This window comes from Peromyscus californicus, unplaced genomic scaffold, assembly GCF_007827085.1.
Source record: "Peromyscus californicus insignis strain IS unplaced genomic scaffold, ASM782708v3 Scaffold_3__1_contigs__length_106647218, whole genome shotgun sequence".
NCBI lineage: Eukaryota > Metazoa > Chordata > Mammalia > Rodentia > Cricetidae > Peromyscus > Peromyscus californicus.
The window spans coordinates 28448782-28473851 of record NW_026294551.1 but is presented as its reverse complement, the minus strand read 5'-3'; the positions used below and the strand labels follow the sequence as shown (position 1 = coordinate 28473851).

Below are 25070 nucleotides of genomic sequence, written 5' to 3'. Positions count from 1 at the left end.
TCTAGGAAAAAGAACAGGCACTGCTCACCTGACTTCACTGCTGAACACCCACATCACACTGAAAACCTTCAACTTTCAGAAAGCTACTTTAATCTAAATCCCTTTCACACAGATTCAATAACTCAGAACTTTAGAAATTATTAAACTCAAGGTGAACTGAGCTCACACTACTGAGGGAACAGAACCAGTGACCGACTCCATTTCATCAACAGCATCTAAAGCACACACCGCACTACTCACAGTAAGGTGGGAGACATTTTAAGACTGCCAATTTTAAACTAAGGTAAATAGAAGTACTGAGTGGTGATTTAACAAAAATGAAAATGTAATTCAGGCTCAAATGAGCGTTTACAATTTAAGGCGAGGCTCAGCAAGAGAGTGACTGAAGAACTGTTTTAACAGTTTTACTGGGAGGCTGGCAAAATGGCTCAGCAGGTAGGGGCTCTTGCCACCAAGCTGGATGACACCAAGGGGAGAACCAATGCCTACAACGTGTCCTCTGATCTTAACACACATGCTGTGACAGGACCACATAAACACACTAAATAAATAAATGCAAACATATAGAATAAGAATATAGCCTGTTTGTAGCGAGGTAACATGTAGTGACTATTTCTATCCATGTTCCTTAGCTCGTAACTCCCTCCCCTAAAGAAAGTCACAGAAACGCCAACCTTCTCTCACTTTTGAGACTTCAAGTAGACCATCCAGACCCACTTGTCTGCTCACCAGACCCCTATTTTAAAGGGATTATGCACAACAGTCAGGGTAAGGGATGTGGCGGGGAAGTCACAAAAAGATCTGAACAGGCAGGCTGCTGGGTCCCCCACTTGGTCTATTGCATTATATCATATTCTTTTTGTCTAATCACGTTTCTACCCAGTTGTCCATGTTTCCATACTGCTTACAGAATTACGTTTCCAATGTGACCCAGAAAAGGGCCTGGGAACTTCCAGATACCTGAATACATGGAGGTTCCTAGAAGGTGGTGAACCTGAAGAGGAGATGGAAGCTTCGCCACCCTTCTCCCATACCTATGCATCTCTTCTTCATCTGCATCCTTTGTAATATCCTTTATAATAAGCTGGTAAACGTGTTTCAGAGATCTGTGAGGTACGGGAGCAAATTAATTGAACCCGAGGTGAGGGTTTGTAAAAGCTCTGAATTTTTAACGTTAGTCAGAAGCACAGGCAAGACCTGGGGCATCTGAGTGACATCTGACATACATGTGCCTAGGACTGTGTATGTGTGAACACACACACCTAAGAAGGGGAGAGGAAATGGAGAGGAGAGAAGAGGGGAGGGGAGGGGAGGGGAGGGGAGGACGAATGGACAGAGCAAACACACAAGCTTCAGGACTGAGCTCCCAACTTGTGGAATCTAATGCTATCTCCAGATAGGCTGTCTGTACTGAACTGAGTAAGAAGATACTTGGCCAGTGCCTGCTGTTGAAGAACATTTCTTGCTTGCTACTGGAGTGAAATCACTAGCTGGAGAACAGCTCAGAGGTAGAGCATTTGCCTGACAAGCACAATACCCTAGGTCTGATGCTCAGCATTGTGTGTGCTTATGCATGTGGGGGAAGGGTAGGGAAGGACAGAAGGAACAAGCACACCAAAGCAAGCTAATTTTGAGGATTTTTGTTATATCTTCACATCTCTGAGGACGGACTCATGATGTAAGGCAGAACCTAATCTTGTGACCAACCAACCCAACACATGTGGCCTTTTAAGAAAATGCTTGATCAAGACTGAATTTAGGACAATAGAAAAAGTGCGCAAAGGTTCTCCAACATGAACAGATTCCAAGTAATTCCTAATTAACAGGCTTGAGAACATAAAAGGTTTAACTCACCGAGGTTGTAGATCTTAGCAATTCTCTCTCTTCTTTTAACTGTTCAACCAATTTCATCATTCCCTGGGCTTCTTCTACTTTTCCTTCAGATCCTAACTCTTCGATCTAAGACAGAGGAAAACACAGTCAAGCTAAGAATTTTACAGCCACATGCTTCACTAGCATTCAGTGAAATTATGTCTTTTTGGATTTACTTGACCCTTGTGATTTTTTTTTAACACCTTAGATGATGTGGATTTTAAGTTCACAGAGCTATAGTGTGGACACATGCACATATCCACAAAAAAACCTTCATTACCAGCTAGACAAGTTCCTTCCCCACCCCAAAAGGTTTCAGTTCTTTTTAGTACTTCCTCAAACCTCAATCCTATACATATAATCAGGTAGGCAATCAATCAATAATCTGTATCACTATAGATTAGACTAAATTTTCTGAATTTTATATAAATAGTATTATAATGTGGTTTGTATTCCTTCCTCAGTCTAGCTTCTTTCACTCAGATAATTTAAATGTTTATTCATATTATTGCAAATAATAAGTCCCTTTAGACCTCAGAATATTACTTCACTATATGGCTATAATCATAATTTAATCTTGGTTTTCTTAAGACAGTAGTCTATCTCTGCAGCCATGGCTGGCCTGCTACTCACCATACAGCCAAAAACTGGCCTTGAACTCAAGGCATTCCTCCTGCCTCAGTCCTGAGATTATGACCACAGCTGGCTTTCTCACACACTTGTTGAACATTTGAACTAGTACAAGTATTGATTTTACTGGGGTGAGGTGGGGCAGGGGGTCTGAGTGATTTTAAATAAAACTGTGAACAGCAGTGTACATGTTGTATAGCCATGTTTTAATTTCTCTTTTGAATAAAGGAATGGCTCACAGTACAATTTTAACCTTTTAAGAAGCAAACTAGGGGTTGGGGATTTAGCTCAGGCCCTGGGTTTGATCCTCAGCTCCAAAAAAAAAAGAAAGCAGCAGCAAATTAAACACACACACAGAGCAGATTAAACTCTTCTGGAATACCTGTGTCGGAATCATTTTACACACCCACCATCAATGTCTGATAATTCTAATGAGCCCAAATCCTTCAACACACTCAAGTACTTTACTACAGTTATTCTTTTTAATTGGGGCAATTCAAATACTGTTAAATATCTCCCTGTGAGATTTCAGTTTGTATTTCCCATATAATCAATCAAAAATCTTTTCATGTTTCTTTTCTTTTTTTTTTAAATTTTTTTAAAAGATTTATTTATTTATTATGTATACAGTGAGTGTTCAGCCTGCAGGCCAGAAGAGGGCACCAGATCTCATTATAGATGGTTGTGAGCCACCATGTGGTTGCTGGGAATTGAACTCAGGACCTCTGGAAGAGCAGCCAGTGCTCTTAACCACTGAGCCATCTCTCCAGCCCCCTCATGTTTATTTTCTAACCTTATCTATCATGTGTCTGTTTTTTTTTGTTTTGTTTTTTAAGACAGGGTCAAGGTCACAATACTATCTCCACCAATTTCTACATGCTGGGGTTAAAAACATTTGACATGGCTCCAATTACTTTCACACACTTCTGCCAACAATTCTCACCTGCTGTAGAAGCACATCAATTTTGTCTGTCAGAACCTGAATTTTTTCTTCATTTTTGCCTGTTGGACCAGCAGCCTATTAAAAAAGTAATGTGTGTTAATATTGTCATTGATAAGTAAAATACCAAAGAAAATAGTTCTAACTCTTGGGTCCAGGGACGGAGCTGGTGGTAATATGCACTAGGTCTTGGGTTTGATCCCAGCACCACCCCCTAAAGTAATAAAACATCCAAGTTCTCACAAATACAGATAGCATATTTCTTCCCCTCTCCCTTTAAAAGAGAAAAGAAAAATCAGGGGGCTTCTATGTAGCCCCAGTGGCCTTGAACTCGAGAGGCTTTTGCCCTAACCTCCCAAGTGCTAATATGGGATGATGCCACCATGCCCATCAGTATTTCTAGCTATTAAAGGGAGGGAGGAGGTTGGGCATCACGACATATGCCTATAATCTCTTGGAAAATGGAGGCAAGGAGGATCAAGACTTCAAGTCAGAGCCAGCAATATGCATGAGTTTGAGGCCAGCCTGGTCTACAGAGTGAGTTCCAGGGTATAGAGAAGCCCTGTCTCAAAAAATTAAAACAAAAATTTCTAGGTCATCCTCAGCTACCCAAGTTTAAGGCCAGTCTTGACCACAGGAGACCCTGTCTTGGCAAAAAAAACATGTTTAGCCAGTAAATACTAGTCCAACTCTATTTGATCTTTAGCCAATTATTACATACATAGTTACTGACATCTCAAAGAAAAAAAAATTTCAAAAAATCCTCAACTGAGCATGGTGGTGCATGCCTGCCATCCCAGTACTTAGGAAGTTGAAGCAGGAGGATTTCTGAGTTAGAGGCCATCTAGGGCTCAAAAAAGAAAACCATGAGCAAAACCATGTTACATTTACTAATAAAAACTGTCTAAGAACTACAAAGAATCCCAGTAATTAGTTTCAATGGCAGAAAAAGGGAAAGGAAAAGGGACTGAGGTTAACCTGCATCAGCCACATACCATCTCTTCAAGAAGATCCAAGGCCTGTTATGTCTATTTCTGAGCACCTCCATGAGCTCCAGACTCAAATAGCTAATATCTGCTGGGCACTTAACCACGTGTGTTACCATTGGTCACAAAATTTGACTTGTACAATAAATAGCTACTTTATTACTTCCACTTAACAGAGACAAAGCCAAGGTATGAGGCTAAGGTTAGTAACGGGCTGAAATACAGTTGGAAGATTTTGGATTCATGCCTAGATAGCCTGACTTGCAATTGCAAGCTCATGTCACTTCTCACCTCCTACTTGATGTCTCCACCTGGTTATTTTAAAGGCATTTCAAATTTGACATTTCTAAGATAGAAACTGTAAGGACAGAATTTCCTCCAGTTCCTATCTACATAAATTCTGTTAGTCACCTGGTTGCTCAAATCAAGAACTATGCAGATAGAATGGTCTATCCTTTCCCTGTTCACCCAAATCCTCTCCCCTGCAAGCTGTTAAGTTTTTTCAACCATCCTCACCCAAGCCACCACTGTATGTCCTTCAGACCATTTTCCATCCTATAACCAGAGTGAGCCTTTTAAGAAAGGTACTTCAGATCTTTGCACACCCTACACCCTAACTTTGTGGTGGCTCTGGATGAAGAAATAAACCCTTCCTTCTTTGTCCTTATGTTTACTCCCCCACCCCCACTTTGGATTCTGCTGGCTAGTTCCTTGTTTGCCTTCTACAAAGGTCACTTTTAGAACACTCTTTTCTAGTCATTCTCTCCTTGGAAAAGCAATTCCCCTAGACAACCGGCTTATCCCATCTTCTCATGGAGGTGGATTGAGTCACTGGGTCAGGACTAGTTCCTAGGACGACCACTTTTCCAAGGTTTCCTAGGATTAAGGAAGTGGCTAGAGAGCTACCATGTAGTTTAGTGGTGGAGCACTTGAGAGCATGTACAAAAGTCTGAGGTTTGAGCTCCAGCAGCAGCAGCACCAAAACAATCAACAAACAAAACACAAGAGGGGGAGATGCTTCCCTAAACTTCAACAGAAAAAAAATTTCATGTCATTTTAAAAGACAAAGCAATCAATGAAGACAAGTTTTAAAAAACATGAGATGCCTGGATCTCCACAGAACAAGGGCTCTTTACGAAGTTCATTTCATACTTACCCCAGAGGACTGCTGATTTTGAGATAATGCCAAACGAGCATGACCTCGTCTAATTCTACGCTCTACCTCGGCAAGCAAACTCTGTAAGTATCGCAAAAAATCTCTCTCATAGCCAACTTTCATAAAACGAGAACTCTTCTCATACCTGATAAAATGAAAATAAGTAACTTTTAACCAATACAAGTCATATGTTCTCTATCACCCCATCTCTCAGACAGTTGCATTGAGACTGAAGAATGAACAAGGCATTACATGAAGGAAATTTCCGGCTTTATCGTTTCCTATCAAAGGGAAAGGCATTACACTGTTGGTTAAGAATTAGTTTACGGGCCTGGGGAAGATGGTTCAGCAGCAAGAGCACTGACTGCTCTCCCAGAGGACCTGGGTTCAATTCTCAGCACCCACATGGCTGATCACAGCTGTCTGTAGCTCCAGTTCCAGGGGAACCAACACCCGTGGCAAGGCACCAATGCACACAAAATAAAAGAATCAGTTTGCTTTGGTGGTGCTATGCACTGAACCCAGGGCCTTACACATATTAACCAAGTGCTCTATCACTGAGCCAGAATCCCTTACCTTTTGTTTTTTGAGAAAGGGCCCCTTAAGTTGCCCAGACTGGCCTTGTAACAGGTTTTATAGGCCTACACTACCAAGCCCAGGTAAAAACACAAGCTTTAAACACAGGCTTAAGCACCACCAGCTCTACTACTACACTGGATCTATCCATGATCCCAACCCCAGGACAAATCTTATCTATAAACCAGTGAAATAGTTCAGCAGGTAATCTACTGCTAAGCCTGACAACCTAAGTTTGATCCCAGGGACCCACAGGGTAGAAAAGTCCTCTTAGCTCCACAAGTGTACTGCAGCACTGGTACACCCACATATGTAAGATACACAAATCAAAGAAATAAAATGTGATTTAAAAATTAAAAAATAGCTCACCATGCTGGTATAGTCTCTAATTACAGCACTAGAGACAGACGGATATATGTGAGTTTGAGGCCAGCTAGGTTATATAGTGTACATAGACAGTGTCTCAAATAATAATAAATTTTAAGAGTTGGGCAGTGGTGGCACATGTCTTTAAGCCCAGCACTTGGGAGGCAATGGCAGGTAGATCTGAGTTTGAGGCCAGCCTAGTCTACAGGGTGAGTTCCAGGACAGCCAGGGCTATACAGAGAAACCCATCTCAAAAATAATAAATAATGATGATGATGATAATAATAATAAATATAAAAAGCTGTGCAGGCATGGCAGCCACTTATATTCCTAGCACTTGAAAAACAGAGAAAGGGGATTCCTGGAGTAAGCTGGCTCAATAGACTAGCCAGAATTAGCCAACAGGAGACTTGCCTCAATAAAATAAAGTAGAAAGTGATCAAAAAAGACATCAATGTCTACTTTGGGCCTCTACATACATCCCCATCCCATAATCAAAAGACCCCTACACCACAGAAGCCGGAGAGAAGGCTCAGTGGGTTAAACTGCTTACTGTGCATGCATGAGGACCTGAGTTGGATCCATATAACGCCAGGCATAGCAGTACAAGCTGTAATCCCAGCATTCTTACAGTGAGATGGGAGGCAAAGACAGGACAACCCTCAGAAGCTTTCGGGCCAGGTAGCCTGTCATATGCAGTGACCCTATCATAAACAACCGAGGTTGTCTTCTGACACACAAGGGAGTGGGTTACAAAACATTTATAAAATGAATTTTAAAAGGGCAGACAAGGGAGATAACACAGAATAGACATAATATAAAATATTAAGCGTATAATATGCATTCATATGGCAACTAATACCATTATTGAAGCTATTAAACCTCATCATGCCCAGTCAGTGACTAGATTTCCATGCATCCTTATTTTATATTAATTCCAATTATTTCTTCAATGCTTGTCTCTTTAAATAACTGGTATAGTCTTTATAGAGGGAAGAATGACAAAAAAAAAAGTAAACTCACTGTTTTCTTAGATTTTCATCATGAATTTTTTCACATGGACCTGAGAGAGAGAAGAGCATGTACAAATTATTTGTGGCATTAATAACCTTCCACTAGCTATAAAAAGCCCCCCCCCCAATAGCATCTTACTCATTAGCCTAGGCTGGTCTAGATCTAGAACTTAGGATCCTCCTGCCTTGGCTTCCTAAGTGATAAGGGTTAATAAAAGTAGACCACTACACCAGCTTTTTTTTTCCCCCTTTCTTTTTAAAAAGGTAGAAGGCCTCATGTGACCTGCAGTCAAGCTGGGCAGTGTATCCCTCTCTAATAAGTAGTATCACTCTGTTCAGAATAAAGCTATGCTACTACTTTTTTGGGGGGGAGAAGGGGGTGACGACTGAGACTATAGATCAGTGGTAGAGCACTTGCTTAACATGTAAAATGCCCTGCGTTTGATTCCTAGCATCCCTGTGAAACAAAATACAGCTGCATACATATCAATATGGCTACTACAGTATATACAGCGCTTAAAAATAGTAAAAATATAAAGGAAAAAGGACACATTTTATCACTAAGTAGACTACAGACACCAAAATTGATGCTACTGAAACATCATGAAAATTGACCTCTTTAGTCTCCTAAGTCAACAAAGAGGTCTGGAACAACAGTGAAGAGAAAGAAGAAAACTGGTCCTTACTGTTACCAAGCAAAACTTGGGTGCTAGAGACTACTGATCTGAACCAGCATTGATAGAAAGTTAAGTAACACAAAAGGCTCCTTCTCAACCCCAAATACAACCAGTTTTTACTTTTAGCTATTTCTTCTAAAATTTAACTCCATTATTTTGGAATTTTGTGTTTTTTTTTTTTTTTTTGGTTTTTCGAGACAGGGTTTCTCTGTGTAGCTTTGCGCCTTTCCTGGAACTCACTTTGTAGACCAGGCTGGCCTCGAACTCACAGAGATCCACCTGGCTCTGCCTCCCGAGTGCTGGGATTAAAGGCGTGCGCCACCACCGCCCGGCTTGTGCTTATTTTTAATCAATCTTATACATCAAAAATTTTAGGTTAGGCCGGGCGGTGGTGGCGCACGCCTTTAATCCCAGCACTCGGGAGGCAGAGCCAGGCAGATCTCTGTGAGTTCGAGGCCAGCCTGGGCTACCAAGTGAGTTCCAGGACAGGCGCAAAGCTACACAGAGAAACCCTGTCTCGAAAAACAAAAACAAACAAACAAACAAACAAAAAATTAGGTTAGGCTGAGTAAGGTGGCACACACCTTTAATCCCAGCACTCAGGAGTTCAGTAACTCTGAGTTTGTGGCCAGTCTGGTCTACATAGTAAGTAGGACAGCTAGGACTACATGGAGACCCTGTCTCCAAAAACAAAACAAAACAAAACAAAAAGTTAAACCTTTTGGTATTTACATTTGACCAGGCAAACAGCATTCTCTGTAGACCAAACAAAAGGTGTGGGTAGTATTTTTTGTGTTCTTTCCTTGAGATTTGTTTTCTATGTATACATTTTTAGACCCTAAACACTTCCACTGAGTCAAAGAAAGTATCTCGGTAATCATTTCCCGAAAGGCAACAAGGCAACAATTGACCAAGTTTTGTTCTCTACAGGGAGCCTGGCCTTCCTTCCATCTGGAATGCTTACTTTCCAAGCTTACTAGTGTCGCCATCAAGAATTCCTCATCTACATACACTGCATTGGCTATAGTACCAGAACTTATTTTACTTTATTCTTTTCAGATCAATGAACATTTCCTGGATAACTTGGTTGAGAAAGGATACATGGGAACATGTTTGAAACTTCCTATGTTCAAAAACATCTTTCTCCACTCTCATACTTCAGTGTTTCCTATACTCATGCTGGTATTAGCACAAACCCTGAAGGTTTTTCTCTGGTGTTTGCAAACTCCTTGCATTGCTACTGCTAAGTCTTAGGCCATTCTGAGTCATAATTCTGTGACTATGTTTGCTGTTCTCAAATTCACCAAGGTGTGCCAGGGAGGGTATAGATTCTTCTCACTCGTTGTGCTGATCACTTGAAGTTAAATCTAAAGACTGATGTTCAACACTATTTAAAAATGTATTTCTTGCCGGGCGGTGGTGGCGCACGCCTTTAATCCCAGCACTCGGGAGGCAGAGCCAGGCGGATCTCTGTGAGTTCGAGGCCAGCCTGGACTACCGAGTGAGTTCCAGGAAAGGCGCAAAGCTACACAGAGAAACCCTGTCTCGAAAAACCAAAAAAAAAAAAAAAAAAAAAATTGTATTTCTTGGGGCTAGAGAGATGGCTCGGCAGTTAAAAGCACTTATTGCTCTTGTAGAAGACCCAGGTTAAAGTCCCAGCACCTACATGATGGCTCATAATCATTCATAACCCCAGTTCCAGGGGATCCGATGCTCTCTTCTGACCTCTGTGGGCACCAGGCATGCACATGGTATATAAATATTCATACAGGTGAAAACACTCAGATACATAAATGAAATAAACCACTAAAAATTTTTAAATGTATTTCTTTTACTTCTTCCTCATCTGTATACTGTCTCAAACTATTAATCAAGGTACTGATTTAAACAATGTTTGCATACTTATCTTTCTCTGTTCTACTGCACATTTCAGTAAATTCCTTTTATTTTCAAATTACCCCAGTCCTTTCTATTAATGTATGTACATATCCCTCTATGCAGCACCCGCTGGTCTCTAATGTGAGGGTCTCCTGTCTCAGCATCCAGGGTGCTGAGATTAAAACAGGCATGTGACAATGTGACATCACCTCTTGTCAGCCAAGTGATTTTTTGTATATACATGTGCATATCGTGTGTGGTATATGCATAGGAGTGTGTAGTACTTTTGTGTGTCCATACTGCAAGCTTTCAGGAGTCAGAGCATGACTCTGGTGTTGTCTTCTATTTGCTATTCATATTCAACTAAGCTGGCCAGCAGGCTCTGATCCACCTGCTTCCACCCCACCAGGCTTTCACGACAGGTATGTGCAGCTTTTCATGTGGGTGCTGGGGTTTGCCTTCACAGGCTCATGCTTGCAAAGCATGCACTCTTACCCACTGAGCCAACCCCTCAGCCCAGTCTTGCTGTGGGATGGTCTGTATGTCAAATGTGTTGCTGATTGGTCAATGAATAAATCACTGATTGGTCAGTGGCCAGGCAGGAAGTATAGGCGGGACTAACAGAGAGGAGAATTGAGAGAACAGGAAGTTGGGTGAGAGAGACACTGCCAGCCGCCACCATGACAAGCCGCATGTGAAGATGCCAGTAAACCACGAGCCACGTGGCAAGGTATAGATTAATAGAAATGGATTAATTTAAGCTGTAAGAACAGTTAGCAAGAAGCCTGCCACGGCCATACAGTTTGTAACCAATATAAGTCTCTGTGTTTACTTGGTCGGGTCTGAGTGACTGTGGGACTGGCAGGTGAGAGAGTTTGTCCTGACTGTGGGCCAGTCAGGAAAACTCTAGCTACACAGTCTATTGGCTTTTATTTCACATTTCTCTAGTTTTAACTTCTGAAAGCTTTATTTTTAAGAAGTTCAGCTTAATTGCAATCTATTCTTTCTAATATGCACAGACCATTCTTCTGAAGATATTAAAGTCAGGTAAGATTTCTAAACAATTTCAAACCTTTTCTTCTTGTATTCCCCATTATTTTTTACCATCATACCTCCTCCCTTGACCATTTTGTTAACCTAAGTTGAAGGATTCTTCCAATGTCTGCCTGGTTAGTGTTCCCTGAGAGGCAACTTATTTTTCACAGACAGTTTTGCCAGCATGTCATACACATCCACCATTTACATGCCTGGTTAAGAGGACATCGGAAGCCAGGCGGTGGTGGCGCACACCTTTAATCCCAGCACTCGGGAGGCAGAGCCAGGCGGATCTCTGTGAGTTCGAGGCCAGCCTGGGCTACCAAGTGAGTCCCAGGAAAGGTGCAAAGCTACACAGAGAAACCCTGTCTCGAAGAAAAAAAAAAAAAAAAAAAAAAAAAAAAAACAAAAAAAGAGGACATCGGAGCCCCTAGAACTAGAGTTGCATATGGTTGTGAGCTACCATGAGGATGCTAGGAACTGAACCAGGTCCTCTGCCAAGAGCAAGTGCTTTAAAACACCCAACCATCTCTCCAGCCCTGGCAACTAGTTTTTAAGACACTTCCAAATCCGACTGGAAATTAGAACAGATGGGTAAGATTTGTCAGCAAGGGCCTTTACCAAAGGGAAACCAAGAACTAATTTGTTTAAATGAGATTCTCAGAGGGTCAGGATGCAGACAACAGATCACTTCTCTGAGATGTTCACCTGCTCCCTGTACCTGGAGGAAATATCTAGCTATACATTTCTAGATGCCTCTAAGGGAACACCACTATTAAACACTTACTTAAAACTTTTTTACAATCTCATTTTTGCTCAGAATTGCCCTTTGCTGTGCTTAAAATGTCAAGATCCAGACTCCTCCAGCCGTAATATATCCCAAGGCAAACACTGATATCAGTAATGTCAGAGAACTCACAACTCCACCAATTATGTTTGTAGTTTATATTTCAGGTCTCTTTGGTCAATTTCTCCAAAAAACATAACCCTTATCTTCCTGGGGCACTGTGGTAGAAAAGTTAGCATCAAGAAATGTGCAAGAATACCTAAATTAGTGGCTCTTTACTGGGAGCTATTTGTCAACGTCTGGTGACAGTTTTGGTTGTCATGGTGGCATATGCTACTGGAAATGCCAGGTACGGACTAGGAATGCTGCCAACACCTTCAAATATACTGTTTCAAAACGTTAACAGTGTCAAGGCTGAAAAAAAACCTCTCAACTGAAAATCTTCTACATTTTTAGTATTATGACTCAGCCCTGACTTTTATAGTATCCTAATGCCCCAAATCCAGCATTAGCCAAGATTCTAGGATCCAATGCTTGTTTTCTCAGTCCCCTCTGCAGACTTTCAACATAGGTGTCTCTGCTCTGTTGAGACTGATCTAAAATAGTGCTGACACCTGATGTCACTGCCTATTCCACCCCTTTAGCATAGTTTCCACTTTGCCCAGGCATGGTCACTTCTACCTGTGATCCTAGCATTCAGAAGACAGAGGGAAGACTGCTCTATGCTTCAGGCCAGCCTGGGCCACATAAGCGCATTTCAGGTTAGTCTGCGCTAGAGTAGAGTGTGTATGTGAAGAATTTTGACTTTAGTGTTTTAGTGTAGGTGTGAACTTTTAATTATGCCAGCATGTTTAATCAGACTAACATTTATCAACATATTCATAATTAAACCAAGTAAGAAATTACTGAGCAGTAAATTTTCAAGAGAAAAAAATCTTCAGCATTACAAAGAAAGTTTTGAGTTTTGCTTGGATACAAGGTTTTAACTACATAACCTGGGCTGGCCTTCAACTCAAGATCCCTTTGTCTCCTGCTGAGATTATAGGCTCGTGTTATCATGCCTGGTGAAGAAAGTTAATTCTAAGTGTGATAAGAAGGTAAACAGAAAAATCACTTACCAAGATCAGAACGAGTATTTGTAAACAATTCCGCAGGACAAAAACCACAGAGATAATATTTACAAACCTATTAAGAGAAAAAAAAAGTAACTTTTAAAAACTGTTTAGTTCTAAAACTTCCATTAGAAAGGGTGCCAAATAATATTTATGTCTTGATATTTTCATCTTCTAACCAAGTACAACTTCATCTGTTTAACTCTGAACTTTCTTTTCTTTTCCTTCTGGTTTTTCAAGACAGGGTTTCTCTGTGTTATAGCTCTGGCTGTCCTGGAACTCGGGAACTCACTTTAGACCAGGCTGGCCTCAAACTCAGAGATCTGCCAGCCTCTGCGAACACCACTTATAGAATTATCAGTTATTTTCTAAAAATATACTAATTATGTTTGTTCAAATATGATGTTTCCCAGTAAACACCATCTTGTGTTTTAAGAACTAGCTGTGAGCTGAGCATGGTACTCAGGAGGCAGAGGCAGGTGAATCTCATAATAAAGAAAAACAAAATGAGGGAAGTGGTGTCCCATGACAGGGTTTCTCTGTATAGCCCTGGCTGTCCTGGAACTTGCTCTGTAGACCAGGCTAGCCTTGAACCCAGAAATCTATTTGCCTCTGCCCCCCAGTACTGGGATGAAAATTGTGTACTACCACATCTGGCAAGAAATTATTATCTAAAAACAAACAAATAACCTCTAACACAGGCTAGAGGGATTGCTCAGCACTTGAGATGAGGTACTGCTCTTGTAGAGGACCTGAGTCCAATTTCCAAAAACCAAGTTGAGAGCCTCACAACTACCTGTAACTCCAGCTCTCTTCTGGCTTGCATTCATGTGCACACAATCCTGTGTTTACGCACATACACACACAGGCCTCGCAATCACATAATTAAAAATATAATCTTTAAAAAAAAAAAAAAAAAAAAACAATTCGTGGGCTGGAGGGCTCAGAGGTTAAGAGCACCGACTGCTCTTCCAGAGGTCCTGAGTTCAATTCCCAGCACCCACATGGTGGCTCACAACCATCTGTAAGGAGATCTGGCACCCTCTTCTGTGTATATAAACTTACAACATGGAATAACTAGTAGTACATATATGGGTGTTTCAAATGAAGTTATTGATGCCAATAATAATTAACCCACATAATACCTTTTATTTATTGTGTGCTATATACACATACAATTTGTGTGTGCGCAAATGCATGACAAAACCACAAGTGGCCATAGGGGTGTCTTCCTCCATCACTGCTCAGCACATTTATTTGTTTGTGTAAAGGCTGCTCTCCACCTTAGTTTTTGGGACAGTGTACTTTGCTGACTGACTGACTAGTCTGGCTGGTCAGCAGGCCCCAGGAATCCACCTATCTCTGGCTGCCCAGCATGGGGGTAAGAGAGGCACTGTGGTGCACAGCTGCATACCTGGTTATCTTTCTTTAGGATATAATTGTGCCAATCGCTATAAATGTAAGATATTAGCCTTTGGCATTTAATATTAGTCAGAAAACTTTAAATGGTAAGTTTCCACCACCTTCAAATCAAATTGTCCAAAAAATAAAACAGTATCGGGCATCAGTGATGAAAAAGTAATGCTCTAAACAATACTACAGGACTGAGAAACAATTTGGCACTATTTGCCAGATCTAAAATGTAGATTTTCTTTTTGGTTGTTGTTTATTTTATTTTCAAAAGAGGGTTTCTCTGTGTGGCCTTGAGTGTTCTCTACCGTTCCACCTACCTCTGCCTCGGGAGTGCTGGAGTGAACAGTGAGTGCTACGACCGCCCAGCAGATTTTTTTTTTTCCATTTAGTCACACTATCTTTTGAGGTACCTGCCAGTAGTTTTTATAATCAATCTCACTTATATCCCCCCTCCCCATACCCCTTTCTCCCTCTCCCTCCAGCCTGGCTAGAATGGCAAAAGACGTAATTTACATACCAAACAGGAATCAAATAGTGAACATAAATTAAGGCAGGTTCATATATGCTGATATTGTCTAAATTATTAGGAAAAGCCAGGAAACAATACACACCAAGTCCCATTTTATTTAAGCAAATTACATAGGAAATAATTCATTCAACATTGCCTTCTTTTTTCTCTTCTTTCTTTCTTTTTTTTTTTTTTTTTTTTTTTTTTTGTTTTTCAAGACAGGGTTTCTCTGTGTAGTCTTGGCTGTCCTGGAACTTAACTCTGTAGACCAGGCTGGCCTCAAACTCACAGAGATCTGCCTGCCTCTGCTGGAATTAAAGGTGTGCACCACCACCACCACCAGGCTCAACATTTACCTTTGATCATGTAGATACTGCTGAGATAACAACTCCTGTTGGCAATGGTCAATCTGACATTTGAGAACAAGGATGCTAATTAAAGTCTGCACTACAGCCAGAAACAATAATCCCAGCTACTTGGCTTAGGTAGACTTTTAAGTCTGGGATAAACTTAAGCAGCAAAGTAGTGAGCTCTTACTTCAACCTTCTCCCACAACAAAACAATCCAAAACACAAAACCACTTCATAGAAAACCCTAATTACTTTATATATTAAGACTTCAACTGTCATACATGTATTAGCTTAAAATCCAGGAACACAGGGAAATTTTACTGTAGTTTCTTGTTCATCAATATTCCTTTAATTTTGGCCACATGCAGCATAAAACCAAATGGGTTTTGTTTTAAGAACAGTCTCATGCAACAGCCCGGGGGACTGGAATGAGCTCCTCTTGCCTCAGCCTTCTGAATGCTGGGATCTGGGGGTTGTGACACCAGGCCTAGTTAACTTTTAGCTAAAGGAATTCAACATCTAGTTTATAAAATGGAAAAGAGAAAGAAAAAAAGCGTAAGAAATTTTTCAAAAGCAGTTTTAAACAGAAGGTGTATAAGAGTCAGCTGAGAGCTATGGTTTTGCTCCAGCTATTCTGTGATCACACTTTCAAATAATTAGTCTTTGCGTCTCTCGTATTACATACTCCTTTGCAGTCATGGTTCACACACTTCTTCTTGTTACATATTTTGAATGGTAAAATTTCAATCAATCTCCACGGCAGCTAGGCAGTGAACATCTTCACTGCTTCAAACCCTTCAACCATTTCCCAACATAATGAAGTCTAAACTTCATTCTTACTGTCTCCCTCCTCACTCCCCTCCCAAGTCACCAAAGACTTCAGTGTACCGGTGCTGAAAACTCCCCAGTTGCACTCACTTTCTTCAGCCTGCCATTAGTAGCAATGTCTTCTCTCCCACCTTCCTAAGGCTAATTCTTACCAATCCTTTAGGTTCCAGTATTTAAAGGCCACTCTGTATGAGAAACCCTTCCTGAGTCTGGATTGGATACCACAGGCTCTTGCACCCTCTGGTTTTCATTGTAGTATTCACATTGTGTCATGAAAGTACATTTACCAATTCCTATTTGTCATTACACTGATGGTTCTCAGGGCTGAGTGTTATGCCTACACAATTCTACTATTCCCCCCCCCCCCCCCCCCAGACAGGGTTTCTCTGTGTAGCTTTGCACCTTTCTTTCCTGGAACTCACTTGGTAGCCCAGACTGGCCTTGAACTCACAGAGATCCGCCTGCCTCTGCCTCCCAAGTGCTGGGATTAAAGGCGTGCGCTACCACCCCCCAGCATCTACTATTTCTCTTAAGGGCATCTCGTTGAAAGGAACCTAAGTAGCCATCTCCCTTGGTGAAAATCAAATCTAAGGACATGTGTATGGGGGGGGGAGCAATCTATCCACACACACATACTTTTCTGAAGTCAACTGTTGAGGCTTAAATGTGAACTATCCCCCACGGCTCATGGGTGTGAACACTTGCTCTCCTGCTGTTGGCAATGTCTAGGCAATGTATGAAACCTTTAGAAGGCTGAGCCTTATAGGAAGCATGCCGCTGGAGGCAGGCTGACTGATGTTTTACAGCCTGGGTCCATTTCCTATTCTTTCTCTTCTCCTGGATGGCCAGTAAAAAGTGGCTGGCCAGCCTCATGCTCTTTCTACCATGGAAGACTGTATCCCCTTCTGCAACTGTAAGTCAAAATAAACCCCTTTTTTTCCTTAATTGCTTCTGCTGTGGTATTTTATCACAAGACAAAAATCAAGCCAATAGTAAGGAAATTTATTTTCAGTATTTATTCAATTTATTATATGAAGAGACACTAGCCCACTCCAACTATGGCTCTGGCAGGTCTTGCCCTTCTTCCCACTCCCTCTGCCTTGCTAAAAACAGATTACGTTCCTAACGCTAGCCACCAAGGTCTTCCCTTGTCCGCTTCCTCCTCATGAGGATGACTACCAAGGTCGAGCTATTGAAGTAGTAAAGTCCAGCCATCAAAAGCCCCCTTTGGTTCACACCTAATTAACATGCCCAATTAAATTAAGCACCTCATCTTAACATGGGGTTTCTCATCTTACCTTTATAAACCATTTTGCCTTTGTGCTATGTCTGTCTCCTCTCTATCCAGAGACAGCCCTTTCTTTGTCCCTCTGGGACAAATACTTTTTCCCCCTTTCCCTCATCCCCTATCTCTTTTACCAATGCATCCTAGGCCATTCTAACACAGACCGCCCCTTTTCCTCATTTTTTAAAAAAAATTATGTATACAGTGTTCTGTCTGCAGGCCAGAAGAGGGCACCAGATCTCCTTACAGATGGTGGTGAGCCACCATGGGTTGCTGGGAATTGAACTCAGGACCTCAGGAAGAGCAGCCAGTGCTCTTAACTGCTGAGCCATCTCTCCAGCCTCCCTTTTCCTCATCTTAAAAATCACCCCTGCAAGGTCATCTGCTGATGTTTTCTGACGGGGTTAGAAAGCAGCCACTTTAACTTTTCTTCCCTGCTTAATAAAAATCTCTCTGTGAAAACAGATGTTTGTGTGTGGTTTGTGTCTAATCCAGGGTCTGAGAGGAAGCCCCCACTGTTTAGGGGTCTTCTTCATTTTATCTTTGGATTTTTAGAGATATGAGATATCTTTAAGACTGATACTATAGAACTGTCTCAAAACAATTTTGTGTGTGTGTGTAGGGGGGATATTTGAAACATTCCATCCAGCAGAGAAGTTTTTTTTTTTTTTTTTTTTTTTTGGTTTTTCGAGACAGGGTTTCTCTGTGTAGCTTTGCGCCTTTCCTGGGACTCACTTGGTAGTCCAGGCTGGCCTCGAACTCACAGAGATCCGCCTGGCTCTGCCTCCCGAGTGCTGGGATTAAAGGCGTGCGCCACCACCGCCCGGCCAGCAGAGAAGCTTTTTAAGCAGAGGTAAACAACTCAAAATAGCTTCAGGAAGCCCCTGAAACCGACCAGATTCACTACCAGACACCCCCCGCCCCACACACACACACACACAAAAACCCACAACAAAAGTTCATAGTGCCTTTCAGACTAGCAGAACTGAGCTTAAGATTCTCAGACAAGACAAGCAACAAAGAGGACTGGGACTCTGAGGCCAGGCCAGCACCTAGAAAGAAGCAAAAACCAGCAGAACTTCCCAGAAGAGGTTTAGACCAACTGAGTGACTTGGAAAGGGCATTCTCCAACCTGTTAAGGTGACTGCAGGCATTTAATATCTAATAGGTATCATGAACTACAAAAGAGTTTGCTTATTTTTGTAAACATGCAAGCATGCATATGCTATTATAGCACGCATCTAGAGGTTGGTTCTCTCTTCCAAAAGTGGGTCCTAATGACTGAACTCTAAGCTGTTATGCTTGGCAGCCAGTGTCTTAGCTGCTGATCCATCTGAGACTCGCTCAACCCCTGTGACTACTAATTTTATACCTTTAATTTCCCCTCCCAAATTTTGAACCTTTTCCCCACCTCAGGCATTAGGTGTAAGAACATGGACAGAAATTTTAAGTAAAAAGTTTGGGGGCTGAAGAAATGGTTCAGCAGTTAAGAGCACTTGCTCTTCCAAAAGACCCAAGTTTGGTTTCTAGTACCCATGTCAGGCAGCTTACAATGGCAGGTAATTCCAGCTGCTTCGAATTCAAAGCCCTCTTCTGGCCTCCAACTGCACCTGCACACAGCATGGCAAATACACACTCAATCCTTTTTTTTTTTTAAGTTGTTTGATATTGTCAGTGACAGTATTTGCTAACATCCCAAAAGTTTTAGAAATGTACATTTAGTTCAATTCTCTTCATAAATAATTAGTCTTTAGCCAACAGGTTATGCTTCAATTAAGGTAAGTGACAAAAACAACGGCAGTCTCAGTAGGATGTGGGAGTACACTCCTACAGGCAAGAGGATCACTCAAGGCCAGTCTGGAAAAATATGAAGACCCTGGTCCCAGCAAATAAAACAACTGCATTCAACTCTCTGCAGACACTGTAAGTCAGTTACATCATCCACAGTTAAATTCACTTTTGGAAGGAGGTTCTTAATGTAAAACTTCAATTTGAACTACTAAATTCCTACCACATTAAAAAAAAAAAAAAAAAAAAAAAAAAAAACAAACAAACAAAAAAAAAAACTAAAAGCTCCAAATTAGACTTTGTAATTCCCTACAATCTTCTGTAATACAGCTTCTAACGGCTTCTCTGGAAACACTGAAATCTTCCTAACTGAAAGGTACTCACCCTAGGCAGTTACAATTCAATGCTTTCCTCATTACTATGGTTACTTGCACGTAACACCAACCAAACCTGGGATAAACTCTTAATGCAAAAGTACCGGCGACTGCAAATATGCGATGCACAAACCTGGAGTTGATGTTGGGTGAAGACTATTCTCAAAGAGCCCGCAAAGTACTAACACCAGTATATTCTACAAGACTCAACAAGGGTGGGGGTTGTGGTTTTTTGTCTTCCCCACCCACATACACACAACAATAAATGTAAACAGGGATTTTTAAAGTCAGTGTGCTGGGCTAGGATACAGAAATACATATTTAAAATAAATTACCCAGGTCAGTCAAATAAAGCTATCTTCCAGCGAGGCTGAAGGAATGAAGAGTACTTGCTTCTTGGTTCCCAGCACCTACATGGTGGCTCACAAGCATCCAGGCTCCAATTCCAGTGGAGTTCCATTCCCTCTTCCGGCATCCACATGGTGCATAAACATACATGCAGGCACTCATACAGCACACACGATAAATGTATGAGTGTGTATAAATACAAACACATTTTAGAAAACTTTATCTTGGAACTACTGTTAACACTAGGGTAAGTTTTTCTCTTTTCCCCTCCTGTAGCTCAGTGGTTAAGAACACTTTCTATTCTTCCAGAGGGCCAGGATTCAATTCCCAGCATCCACAAGGCAAATCACAATTGTCTTTAATTCCAGTTCCAGGAGTTCTGAGGCACACACATACATACATGCAAAACATATATACTAAAAGTAAACATTAAAAAAAGGCAGGGCCGGGCGGTGGTGGCGCACGCCTTTAATCCCAGCACTCGGGAGGCAGAGCCAGGCGGATCTCTGTGAGTTCAAGGCCAGTCTGGTCTCCAAAGCGAGTTCCAGGAAAGGCGCAAAGCTACACAGAGAAACCCTGTCTCGGAAAACCAAAAAAAAAAAAAAAAGGCAGGGTCTCACTATGTAGCTCTGGCTAGCCTGGACCTTGCTATATACACAAGATTGGTCTGGAATTTAAGAGTGCTGAGATTAAACACACAAAATGAATACAACCATGCAAGTTTCCATTTTGACTGCTAAATATCTATAGATGTTTAATCTCCTTTTTTTCTTTGTTTTGTTTGAGGCTGGGTTAGCCTAGGCTAGCCTGGAACTGTTTACCCTTGCCTTAGCCACCAGAGTGCTAATTTACAGGCATGCACTCCATCGGGCTTGATTTCCATTTGTCTTTTTTGCTATTTTCTCATCCTTATTTCAAAGAAGCAAAAACAAAATGGCCTGCCCAATTATGTGGCTTTTCTCCATCTAATCCAAGAATGGCAAAGAAAAAAAAATCTTCAAACACAAGCCAGAGAGATGGCTCTCTTTCAGGTAAAGATACCTGCACTACAAAGCCTGAGGACCTATGTCCAAACTCCCCATCTACCCATACCCACCAAATAAATTTCTAAATGCAACAAAAAAAAATTTTAAGAAGAAAAATTTCCAAATGGAATAAAAATGCAAAACTATGTTGCTATGTTAGGCCATGGTAATGTGATGGTGAATCCTGTATATTTAGATGCTGGGCTTGTCCATCCCTTCAGAGTTTTTATTAGCAACCAAAAGCACAGCATCTGACTGACATGGAAGTAACACCAAGAGTGTCCTTCCTCGTATTTACTATACCCTACAGTATCTGCACTATTTAGAAAGGCCAGAGCCAGGCAGTAGTGACGCACACCATTAATCCCAGAACTTGGAAGCAGAGGCAGGTGGATCTCTGCGAGTTCGAGGCCACCCTGGTCTACAGAGTGAGTTCCAGGATAGCCAGGGCTACAGAGAAACCCTATCTTGAAAAAACAAGAGGGGGGCGAGGGGGGAGGAAAACAAAAGACAGATGGACTGACCACAAACTTTGTTCCTGGTAATGACCACCAGCACCACCCCTTAATCCTGCAGACATGAGTCTGAAATGTCAATAAGTATCTGGAAATCTTTGAAATTAGAATATGATGTAACCTCGTCATTAAAGGCATGGCGTATTTTGATGACAATCTCTAAATGTTTATCAATAAAAAGCATTAAAACTGAAAGGAAAGCACATCTATGGCTGAGATGACGACATTCAGGCCTCGATTGTTACTTTTGCCCTGGCAAAGTCATAAACTTATCCACATTCATCATATGCCAGGCTTCACAACCTGTTCAAAACCAAGAGATACAAGGAATGAAATCACTTTTCACTTTAATCCAAACTACAAGTGTCCTGTGTGTATCAGGGAAAACCCTAATTTTTTTCTAACCTTGGTTGCTGTTGAGTCTCTGGCTGGCCTTGAATACACCAAGATCCACTTGCCTCTGCCTCCCCAGTGCTGGGATAAAAGGTGTGTGCTACCAAGCCCAGCTAATTTTTCCTAACCTTTCAAAGCTTAGACTGATCTGGGCAGTGGTGACATGCTCCTTTAATCCCAGCACTTGGGAGACAGAGGCAGGTGGATGTTTTCCAGGTCTACAAGAGTCAAGTTCCACAACAGCCAGGCCTACACAGAAAAATCGTCTCGAAAACAAAACAAAGCCAAAAGAAGCTTAGGTGGAAGAGTTAAGTGGGGTTAGGGGACAGAGAGAAAGTAAATTCACTGTGACAGAGGCCAAAAAAGGCAAGGAGGGTCAAGATATAACCAAAAGTCTAGACTAACACTGTGACAAATGAAGGAGACAACAAACATTTAAAACTCCACGTAAGGCCGGGCGGTGGTGGCGCACGCCTTTAATCCCAGCACTCGGGAGGCAGAGCCAGGCGGATCTCTGTGAGTTCGAGGCCAGCCTGGGCTACCAAGTGAGTTCCAGGAAAAGGCGCAAAGCTACACAGAGAAACCCTGTCTCGAAAAACCAATAAATAAATAAATAAATAAATAAATAAATAAATAAAAATCCACATAAGATTCACATGTTGAAATCAATCACAAATACATGAATCAATATGAATAATAACCAATACCATAAATTACGAACACTTCTATACTACTCTGGAGTCAGGTACCACCTCCATACAACTTTAGCCAAACACTTTTTTTTTTTTTTTGTTTTTCGAGACAGGGTTTCTCTGCGTAGCTTTGCGCCTTTCCTGGAACTCACTTGGTAGCCCAGGCTGGCCTCGAACTCAGAGATCCGCCTAGCTCTGCCTCCCGAGTGCTGGGATTAAAGGCGTGCGCCACCACCGCCCGGCTAAGCCAAACTCTTTTAACGTAAATCATATATCCCTCCTTATTTTTCTGAATTGCAAACAAGAAATTTTTACTTTACTCAAACCCTGGGTTTAAAACAATGCATAATTTACTATCCTGAAAAGCCTATCTGTTAGCCAAACGTGAAGACGCCTTTAATCCCAGCACTCTGGAAGCCAAGCAAGGATTTCAAGTTCGAGAACCTGACCTACAAAGTAAAATACTGTCTCAACAAAGCTTTTGTTGAACCATTTCCTCATATTTTTATTAGCAAGTGATTTAACTGCTGTTTGACTGTAACGGCAAAGTGAAATCAAGTCCGTCTATTCCCCGATTAAGATCTCCAACAGTGGGCCGGGCAGTGGAGGCGCATGCCTTTAATCCCAGCACTCGGGAGGCAGAGCCAGGCGAATCTCTGTGAGTTCGAGGCCAGCCTGGGCTAGAGAGTGGGTTCCAGAAACCCTGTCTCAAAAAACAAAAATAAATAAATAAATAAGGTCTCCAACAGTGTGCTCCATATAAAAAACTAGATAAAAATACCTGAAATACAATATATGCAAGGAGCCAGCTGCACAGAACCGTGCAACCTGAACAGGGCTACAAAAATTACTTAGTTTTGCCGACTACCAGACGACCTTAAGTGAGCTTGTCCAGTTCTCACCTGTGAACCTGGAGTTATATTTAACCCTTCTAAGTAGGTAAAAGGACCCAATGAGTTTATGTGAAAGCAAAAACCTTGACAAGCGCCTACCTGAAGGACTTAAACACAACTGCCTTCTAACAGTATTAGTAAATACACTGTTCACGATAAGCTGTACCAAGTTATTTAGCTGTATCAAATGTCTAGTCTCCCAAAGAAGTGTCGAAATGGAACCACTTCTAAATGAGGCATTGCCGTATTTTCCCCCCAATAATACTGGTCAGAAATCAGGCTAAATACGATGGCTGCACCCAAATAACGGGAAGGGTTTGCCCTTCTTTTTCATACGGTAAAAACCCGGAGCTCTGGCGTAAGAAAATGAGCCCTTCCTTCTTTTTCCCGCGTTTCCTGGCCTCACCAAGGTGCTTCGTTTGGCCCCGCCACACGCAATCCCGGACTTCCTCCACAGAACAACAAATCACCCTATCCCCGGGGTTCGCGCGGAATCCTCCCTCCTGGGCCACCCTCCCGCCTCCCTCAGCCGCCAGGTGCTTCAGTCGGTACGACCGGGGACCCCCAAATCGCGCCGAGACCCAGCCCGGCCCGGCCCGCGCCCTCTCGTCGCTCCCCTCCCCCAGGCGCTGGGGCACAGGCCCAAGGCCCACGGGACTTACGCTCTCGTGGTCCCACCGCACGTTGCTCCGCTTCTCATCCGGGGCGAGGTTTCGGTCCCGGCCCATTAACTCATCCAACAATTGCGCGGCCGAAATCATGGTGCTTCCTTGGGGCGGCTGCTCCCACCAGCCCTAGCACCCACCAACGAAGAACACCAGCCACTCGGTCGCCAGACCCCCTCGGCCCACTCTCAAGCCGAAAAGCCTCTTCCAAAGAGGAGCCGACAAGACAAAATGGCCGCCGCCCGGGCACCTTCCCAGCATGCCGTGCGCCCGCGGAGACACGCCTAGGCCCGGGCGCCCATGGCGGCGCGGCTTCCCCGGCTAGGGGGCGGGACCTCCGGGCCAGGCCGAGGGCAAGCCAAGGCCAGGCGCTAACTCCGCCCCGCCGCCGTGTCTGCGCCCGCGGAGCCTTAGGCTCACTTAACCGCCCGGGCTGTCGGCATCTCTCACTGCGAGAAGCAGCAAGCTAGCTCTGGAGACTTTGACACTGTCCCGAAATGGAGAAAATGTCCCTTTGTCCACGTGGTGCCCAGGGTGCCCATCTTCCAGCCAAGGAGACAAGATGAGCAAGCTGCGTTCGTGCTCAGACTCCATTTTCCTAGTCGCTATAGTTCCTGCCTCCTTTACCCGACCTGATTTCCCTGTCAGCCCTCCACATCCATTCAAAGCTGGGGACCTAACCGAGGACCTTACACTTAACCGTCTACCACTGAACTAAATCCCCAACTCCTCTACCTGGTTTTGTCCGGATTTCTTTGACTTTTAGAGTGGAAAACCTATGTCCTGATACCTCCCATCCAGGAATTTATTTTTCTTCGTTTTGTGTGCGTTGTACAAGTGTTGCTGTGTGTTCAGATGCACGGAAGAGGAGGCCAGAGGTCAACCCCTAGAGTCCATTCCTCAGGAATCATGCACTTTTTCTTTTCTTTTTTTATTTTAAAAGAAACGGTGTCTCGGCCAAGTGT

General features: G+C 42.5%; 1 protein-coding gene across 4 annotated transcripts in view; it reads right to left on the bottom strand.

The window, feature by feature from the left end:
- Luc7l3 (LUC7 like 3 pre-mRNA splicing factor) overlaps nt 1-24354 on the bottom strand; it is a 32660-nt gene extending 8306 nt beyond the window's left edge. For 2 of the 4 annotated variants that reach the window (XM_052756330.1, XM_052756332.1), the window contains exons 1-6: nt 24103-24354; nt 13035-13101; nt 7550-7589; nt 5585-5729; nt 3446-3520; nt 1855-1959 (exon numbers count right to left, since the gene is read on the bottom strand). In XM_052756330.1, the coding sequence (XP_052612290.1) occupies nt 1855-1959; nt 3446-3520; nt 5585-5729; nt 7550-7589; nt 13035-13101; nt 24103-24201 (531 nt within the window). In that variant the 5' untranslated portion in view covers nt 24202-24354. The remainder of the gene's footprint in view (nt 1-1854; nt 1960-3445; nt 3521-5584; nt 5730-7549; nt 7590-13034; nt 13102-24102) is intronic. The other 2 variants (XM_052756329.1, XM_052756331.1) reach the window with 2 other exon arrangements.
- Nucleotides 24355-25070: the final 716 nt, after the last annotated feature.